Genomic DNA, 8,372 nt, shown 5'->3' on the forward strand with positions numbered 1-8,372 from the left:
GCATAAGACTGGGTACTAGTGTACATGATATCACTTTTAAACCAAACTTTTAAAATTACTTGCAGCCTCTTTACATGCAGTTTAGCCTCACAAATCTTTTTCCATCGTTTCATGTCAGAACTGATTCACCCAATCAGACAAACAAGCTAAGGACGAGTTTTGTGCACTCGCCAGTCACAACTTTTATGAGCCCGCGTTTGATGAGTTTTCAACATGGCGGAGGAGAACAGTGCTTTTAGCACATCTCCTCAAATTTTTTCGCCATTTTGCGTTGGTGACATTCATTAATGTGTGCTGCTGTACATGAAGAGATTTTGGAAGCTCGATGCCAAGGATATACAAACCTTTATTTGAATTATCGCAAGCTTAGTGAATTACCTGAGGAGCTTTTAACTTTATCCAAGACAAAGAAGCTCTATTTGAAGCGAAATATCCTAACGAAACTGGTAAGAGGAGCTGATTGTTTTAGAACTGATTACAGGTTTACGTGGATAACCTCGCTATTGATCAGTTGCACTTTTGTCCTTTAGCCAGCAGATATCTGGAGACTTGAAAATCTAGTTGAACTGTAAGTTATCCAATATAATATATTTACAACACGATGTACTTAGCATGCACCACAGATGGACTACATTTAGTAAGCATTATAATTTTAATAAAGGGGAGTGGCAGTGGGGTGATGGCGGGGCAAGAGCTGGTGGTGCAGGAACATGACACAAAATAGGGAAGCAGGATCTTTAAGTGACAGCTGGGGATTGGGAGAAATGTGGAAAAATTCTTGTTTGTGAAAGAAATGGTGCAAAGAGGTGGAAATTAACCAGTGAAAATGGAAACAGAAACAAGGATTGGACAGTAGCAGGGCTTGGGCAGTTTTGGGGGGAGGCAGGGACCCTGCCTTCCCCCTCACCATTACTAGGCCTGCAATACTTTGTCTAATAATTAGTTTGTGTTTTGTAAATCACTGACATGGATTACTCCATGACTGGCAAGTGTAATTTATCTTGTTTTCCTTACTTTGGCAGGTACTTACATTCCAACAACCTCCATGAACTTCCAGAAGGTATTTTTGTTTAAGGCACCTATCTCATAGCACTAAATATAAGGATAGGCTAGCCTGCAGGAAGGGTATAGGTCCAGAGGGTGGGAATCCTGTACAAAACTGATCAAAGTCAGCATATGTTTTTCTGATACCACAAGCTCTTCAGTGTCAAACTATGCACAGTTGTAGCTTATTATGAGGATACCTTCTAAGGAAGGCAGGCATTTATTTATGTACAAGGCTTTCAAAATCTTTCACAAGTAGAGCATATTCAATATAAGCTTGAATTACAGATAACAGTAGTCGTCTTCGTTCCCAGTGAGACATTAGGCTGGGCTGTGCCTGTGAGGTCCAGTTATGGCTATTTCCCCCACTGTTTCCGTTTTCTACTACCTCATACATTCTGTCTTACTTTAAGTCACAGTTCCAGTATTCTCTTTGTTCTTTTCCCATCTTTTCTTTTGGCATCTGGCCTCTCCTTTCTATCTTGGACTTTCCAATACTGACTGATATAATTTGTTCATTTATGTTTGCAGGAATTGGAAAACTTTTGTTGCTTGAAAAGCTTAATGTTTGCAACAACTTCCTAAAGAATCTAACTCCTGCCATCAGTCAGTTGAAGTCCCTTGTATCACTGCATCTTGCAAACAATGAGCTGTCATTTCTACCCAAAGGTAATTGCTCAAAAGTGAATTATTTTCCTAGACTGCATTCAATTAGCATCATTCTGGTCAGGAATGAGAACACACAGGATAGTCACAGCAATTTTTTCTTTTAAATCAGGAAGACAGAGTCAATAAAATGCAAACCTATTTTCAATTTCTTATTTTGGCTCTCTGCAAGTTCAAATATGTCCAAAAAACTGATATCACAAGATTGTTTGATTTTATTATTGTGGCCAATTAAACTTTCCCCTTTATTTTCTAGCTCCAGTTTTACTTCAATTTTTGTTTTGTTTTGTTTTTTCTCTCAGAACTGGGAAATCTCACAAATTTGCGGGATCTCAATGTCATGAACAACAAGCTTGAGTGGTTACCATGGCAACTTTGTAATTGTACATCCCTTGAGATTTTCTCAGTTGATGGGAATTCCATTCAGAAGATTCCACGTCAGTTAATGAGACATAAAAGACTAGTTGAGCTTTACGCAAGTGGAAATAAACTTAGCACGATACCCCAAGGTAAGTAATAAAACCTAATGCCTGTCTCCTCTGAATTTTTTATGAGGGTGTGTGGCTCAGTTCTCTAAATGCTCATCCTATTTGGGACCAAAGTATGAACTTTTCTGATACCTTTTTTCACACCTAGCCCGGCCATAAATTGGTACTCATTTTCAGACCTGATTTCTAGAATCCATGCCTGTTTTCAGACTTTCGTCCCAAAATGGTTAAAATCTATACTCATTTTCAGACCAAAAAGGTTCACAAACCATTCCCTTTTACTCCACACATACGTAATTAATATATAGCTTACGGTGGAGTACCCCCGCCCCCTGGGCACCTCTCCAAGAAGCTTTGCATAATGTAATGATTTGCATAAGATAAGGGGTATAGAATGGTAAAATCCGAGACCCGCCGAGACGCCGAGACCTTCATTTACAATCCGAGACCGAGGCTTAACTACTTTTTCTAAATCCGAGCCCGTGATGTCGCGATGCAAAACGTGTTTTTTACTAACACTGCCGAAAAGCACAGTACGGCAATTTACGAGCAGAATTTATCCAAGCTTACATGTTTCACAGAAGCTGCAGAAGTGATTGCGATGTTGAGCCGTTTTTCAAGATTATTGTTTGTTGTCAGTTTAGGACGGTTAATTCAGACTTAATTTTCGCTTGGTTTGCGAGACTCCGAGATTGAAATTTTAAAATGCGAGATTCCGAGACCCGTTTTATTTTTTACGAACTTGAGATTCCGAGACTCCAGTTTGAGACGCCGAAATTTCGAGACACGCAGAAAATTTGCTGAGACCCATTATTTTACAAGGACCATTCTATACCCCTAAGATATAATGGCTGGGAAGAGTCTGTGGGCCTGCTAGATGAACAGATCACTCAAATGGACCACTTAAAGCCAGTTTCTGGATCTTGTTACAGATGTGAATAGACTCATCTCACTTGAATCATTAATACTGGATCACAACACCAACCTTCATCTGTTGCCAGCCACACTACTGAAAATGGAGCAGTTGACAATCATTGGTTTAAGCTGGTAAGACTCCTTCCTAATACCGCCTTTACTACCTTACAATTGGTTGAAATTTCATGGTTCATGGTTCATTTATTTCACACTATTTACATAAAATTAACATAGAAAGAAAAGTATTGGTTACAACAGATAATTACAAGATAAAATAATTACAGTACAGATTATAAAATGTGTGTGGTGGTCAAAGTAGCAAAGGCTTTCTAGTTGACCACCAGCAAAGTAAGCAAAGAAATGACAGTGAGCTTTATTGGGATATTAGAAAATGTAGGAAATGTTTGTAGAGCCTAGAATTAATGTACAAGAGAGAATTACATGTATATAAAATTAAGGTATGTTCGAGATATACTGAACCAAACAAGAAATCAAACAGGACAAGCTTAACAAAAGAAAAACAAAACAAAACAAAACAAAAAAACAACAACAAAAAAAAACACACATGTACAAACAAACAACCAACCAACAACAACAACAAACAAAAACAAAAAGAAAGGAAAAGGACAACACATGATCAGCAGCAACAATGGCAGCAACAGCAGCGACAACAAAGACCATTAAACATTGGTTTGTTCGATTCTGAGTCAGTCTAAATTTGGGAATTATTTACCTGCTTTTTAATATATATCCTGATAATCGTGATTTACTACAGCATTGGTACCATTGAAGGTCTTCCCAGTCATCAAAGCGACCCCTGTGGTAAGTTAAATCATAAATGGTTGTTGTTTAGCCCTAACTACACCAGTCTTTCTTTTCTTCTGGGGTTCAGGGTTGGATTTCAGGATTTTGTCAAACTTCAAGAGAATGTGAAAATTGAGCAAAAAGTACCATCTAAAAACATAAAGTTGCTGCAAGAAAGCAATTTTTTGTTCATAGAAGATTTAAAACAGGAATATTCGTGGACTGTCAGATTTTTGTTCCCATCAGATTTAGTGGCCATAAACCTACATGTACTAAACAGAATTTTTTCCTGAAAAAGTCACGAATTCTGGTGGTGTTTGCTCAAATTTTTTAAAAGGTTCAAAGCTGGCAAGGGCAGAATCCACCCCCCTTTGCATACTGTTAATACATTGTTCCTTCCTCCCCTTTTTAGTTGTCCCATGATAGCAACAATCCTTGCTATTATTTTACTCTCTTTTGTACATGGCTTCATAAATTCGTTCCAACTCAGGAACAAGAACTGTTTTTTGACAAAAGTTGCCACATTTTCCCATCGTCGTCGTCATCATCATCATCATTATTATCACGGCTGTCCTGACCATTGTTATCATCATCATTCATCAGTCCTTTCACACCCCAGGTAGTGCATATTTTAAAAGTCTTTATTCACAGTCTAATTAGAAAACTGTCCAAATGCTTATAATGCTTTGAAGCTTGTGTCCTTATTTTTGTCAAAAATGGTACTTGACAAAGCAAACGTTCAGTTTCTTTCAATGCGTCAACGGTTTAACATTTCCTTCTTACCGTTTCATGTCTCTCATTAATATTTCTTCCGACAGAGCTACCAAAAATTCTAAGTTTGAGGCATACCCTTGACAAAAACGACGAGAGCATTCCCCCTCTGATGGAATTGTGCTTTAGGGCAGTCTATCCACTTGGTGAGATATAGTGTTAATTATGTATGAAATCTTAGCGAACTCGTACTCTGTGCTTTTGCTTTCAATCCTAATAGATTCAATTGTAAAAGACGGTAAATTTGCGTTAACAGCTTATTATTTGTTGCCAGATGGCACGATAGTAGCCTCTACGCCGCTTTATCAGCGTTGTCTCTTATCAGTTCTGTCCACTTCTCAAAATTTATTAGATTAATTACATGTATTAGTCAAGCCCCGATATAGCGACGATTTTGGTCGGTTTCCCACAAATTCGTGTTGTCGGAGTTTTGTCTATAACTGACCCGCGATACCATACATACTTCGTTATATCATGGTTTAACTGTACCAGGCAGATTTTCCAGGCCTGTGCGGTTCGAGCGTTAGCCCTTTGTTAAAGGGCATTGCCACATGTATATCCGTTTTCACGTTTCACTTCTAACCCAGCCAATTTCTGCGGTGAGAAACCATGAAAAAAAGTCATGTGGTCATCGTTTTGTTCCATTTTCAGTTCAGTCATTCACCGATGACAGCCTTTCGTCGCTTCTTCTACCTTCTCACGTGACCAACCTACTGACCACACCGACTGGACACTGCTTTGCCTGCTGCAGTCCGTACTTCACAGCGGCATTCCACCTGGAAGAAAGCGCTGCCACGGCACTGCGAGTTGTGAAGCCAAACTCAGACAACTTACAGAGATTGCGTGATGTTCGGTGCTCGTTTGTCTTCTGTTGCTGCTCCAAGAGCTGTTTAGATGAAGTGTGTAGATTGCGTGACACGCCTGACTGAGAAGTATATAGCGTTAGCCTAGGTCCAGGGCTTTCTTTTGCAAGTGAGAGCGGAGCGTGCGTAACGTCCAGGGACAGATAGTTGCCTCTTGTGCAGTAGTTTCCTCCTCAAAGTTGTTATAGATAAACATATTAATAAACTTAATTGCCGTAATCATGACTTGACTTGTCTTATCCTTCTTCGTCCCATGAGGACATAGGGTGTGTACTGTAGTCTTCCACTTCCGCTGTTGATTGAGTAGCTTTTCTTCTTGACTCGCCCCATACCTTGTTGTTGGTTTCAAGCTCCTTTGAGAAGCTCCCGACGCCAGTTGTTTTTTGGCCGGCCCTCATAACTAACTCCTTATAAAGTTAATTCTCGTTTACCAAAGTCAGAAAGGACGATTTTATCAAACAACTAGACTTCAACACCACCTCGATTCAAACGCAAAGAAAGAGCTTAACGGGTATTAAGTTTTTTAGTTTTAATTCTGTTGCTTGAACTACTATCGTGTTTAAATAAAGGATGTCGTTATATGTTGTTTCTCGGCCGAATAGGACTGCATTCGATCTAATAGTCACTGTCAAAACCGACGTTTCATTTTTCTTCATAAGTGCAGCTTCGAGGGAACTCAGTTTAAAGGGGAAGTATCACGAAAATTTGCTGCCATTTCAAAACCCAAAATGTTTGACTGTCAGCAGAAACAACGAAATAATATTGTCAAGTTTGTGAAAAATTATCACCCCAGTGCAATAAAACTGTTGATTAGTGCCTCTGACCAGAGACAGAGAAGGCCGGTTTGGATTGAAACTTGAAAAATATTAGGCTAATGTTTTTCAAGTTCTCGCATTTTTCTTTCCAAAATGAACTAGAACAGAACACGAGTTGTTTCTTTCAAGAATTGAGTTGATTCAAGAGACTATGACCGCATAGTCTCTTGGTTGATTTCGTTCCTCTCGTCATTCTAGAATTATTTGGCAGGTGATTGAAGGTCTTATTTCATCATTTTTAACAAAAGATATCAAAAACCCCATGATACTCCCCCTTTAAACTTGCTGTTAGCTTTAGGTAATGAAACGTATATTGCTTGATAAACATGTGAAGTAAACTTGTCGACTCGAGATGTTTACTTTGTCATCTTTCCTGTCAATAACTAATGGTTTGATGGGAACAGCCAGCTGTAGAAAAAATCAGGCAGAACTAAAATATCTTGACAGTTTTCGGAAGAACCTTACCCTGAGTTCTTTAGCTGGACAATCATTACCTTTATCCATTAACACTTTGTTTGTTTTTATAGACAGCGTTTGTCGTAGCGTGGACAAAAAAATAAAAAATAAAATAAATTGTGGTTTTTGTAAACTGTAGGATGAGAACGACAACTGTAGGCGACATATACTAACGCTTCGACAACCTGAGCGGCTGAGCGAAAGTAATCAGATTCAATAGTTTCAATATGCCTTCTGAACATCTTTGTACTGCACTCTTTATAAAGCTTACAGATTAAAGTTTGTTTTAGAAATAGAGACTGCTTTATATGTTGAGTCATCGCGCTCAAGACATCACGTTTTTCAAGTTACAAATTCTAAAACGTATACTTAAAGAACGTCCATTTTAGTTGAAAATATAATTTTCATAAAGATTTGAACGTTTCAGACCCTACGCTCCATGAATTGAATGATCTCTATTAAGCGCATTTACCGAATATCTTAAAATTGATGTAATTATGACTCTTGCCCTGAAACTGTGAATAATTAATATCCTTTTTTGAGAAGCTTGCAGAGTGTTTTTGCGATACTTTAGTTGCCATAAGTACGTTCCTTTTAATGCAGATCGTTTAAATGAAAACCCCCGCAGGCGGTTGGTCGTTTATTCGAATCACTGATAAATCGTTTGATGTTTACAGCGCTGTGAAAAAGGCTTTGTTTTAAAGCATCGAGGCAAATGGCAATTTTAAATCCTGAAGCCGGCTTAGTTTGAAGCTTGTATTTACATTTACCAAAGAAAGCGTGCCCTTCAACTGTTGAAGTGTTTAATTATTGCTCAAAATGAGTGGCGGTGAATATGGAGACAATTGGAACGAGACAAACGAGAATGAAAGGTTATATGAAAAATATATCGCTCCAGAATATCGGAGATATGACATATTCTCATACATTGTGTTAAGTTTGGAATTGTTGTTGGCTTTGATTGGAATCATTGCTAACTGTACTGTTTGTGGTGTTCTCCTTCGCAAGAAGCGCCTGCTAAAGAACTTTTCAAACTTTCATCTCTTCAATCTGGCGTTGACGGACATCCTATTCCGGATTGCTCTCGCACCATTGCTGATAACCGTTGAAAACCTGGAAGTAAAACATGGCAGCAATACGCTTTGTAAGCTTGGAGCATTCGGTACCTACACGACACTAGCTGTTACATTTATGCTGCTGCTGGGAATTGCATTTGATCGTTATTTTCATATCGTTCACCCCATAAAGGCGAGGTACATAACGTGGAGATACAGCAGAAATGTGGTGATATTTTCTTGGTTTTACGCGGCCGTTTGTTCGTCTCCTTTCCTGTACAGTATGAAATACACGAAAACTGGCTGGAATGCCACTGCTGACAAACAAGAATACGAGCTCTGCCTCTCGAGTCCAGGGCTGCCCTTTCAGATTTCATCAAGCGTGTTTTTGTTCTTTGCGTTTCTAATCCCTCTAACCTTAATGGCCGCGGCTTACGGCAAGATTTTAAAAGTTCTGTGGCAGAGAGGGAGAAGTAAAGTTATCAACTCACAAGT

The 8,372-nt window shown here is 38.8% G+C and overlaps 2 protein-coding genes across 2 annotated transcripts in view; both read left to right on the top strand.

Annotated features, from left to right (window-relative positions):
- The first annotated feature begins 25 nt into the window (after nucleotides 1-25).
- Nucleotides 26-5,776, top strand: LOC146468194 (uncharacterized). The gene is made up of 9 exons (XM_085125004.1): nucleotides 26-446; nucleotides 531-568; nucleotides 1,023-1,060; nucleotides 1,576-1,713; nucleotides 2,013-2,219; nucleotides 3,131-3,245; nucleotides 3,889-3,935; nucleotides 4,736-4,834; nucleotides 5,340-5,776. The coding sequence occupies exons 1-9, from the start codon at nucleotides 288-290 to the stop codon at nucleotides 5,615-5,617; spliced, it is 1,119 nt and encodes a 372-aa protein (XP_084981130.1). The 5' UTR covers nucleotides 26-287; the 3' UTR covers nucleotides 5,618-5,776.
- A 473-nt stretch (nucleotides 5,777-6,249) lies between these two features.
- LOC146468195 (C-C chemokine receptor type 1-like) overlaps nucleotides 6,250-8,372 on the top strand; it is a 3,414-nt gene continuing 1,291 nt past the window's right edge. The window contains exon 1 of the mRNA XM_085125003.1: nucleotides 6,250-8,372. This exon is cut by the window's right edge and continues 1,291 nt beyond it. Within this exon, the coding sequence (XP_084981129.1) occupies nucleotides 7,642-8,372 (731 nt within the window). The 5' untranslated portion in view covers nucleotides 6,250-7,641.

The sequence above is a fragment of the Pavona decussata genome, unplaced genomic scaffold, assembly GCF_977016875.1.
Source record: "Pavona decussata unplaced genomic scaffold, jaPavDecu1.1 SCAFFOLD_133, whole genome shotgun sequence".
Taxonomy (NCBI): Eukaryota; Metazoa; Cnidaria; class Anthozoa; order Scleractinia; family Agariciidae; genus Pavona; species Pavona decussata.

Coding starts and splice junctions, on each gene's coding strand:
- LOC146468194 (XM_085125004.1), top strand. CDS start 288: ATGTGTGCTGCTGTACATGAAGAGATTTTGGAAGCTCGATGCCAAGGA. Junction 3,246..3,888: donor ACAATCATTGGTTTAAGCTG/GTAAGACTCCTT, acceptor GATTTACTACAG/CATTGGTACCATTGAAGGTC. Junction 4,835..5,339: donor TAGGGCAGTCTATCCACTTG/GTGAGATATAGT, acceptor TTCCATTTTCAG/TTCAGTCATTCACCGATGAC.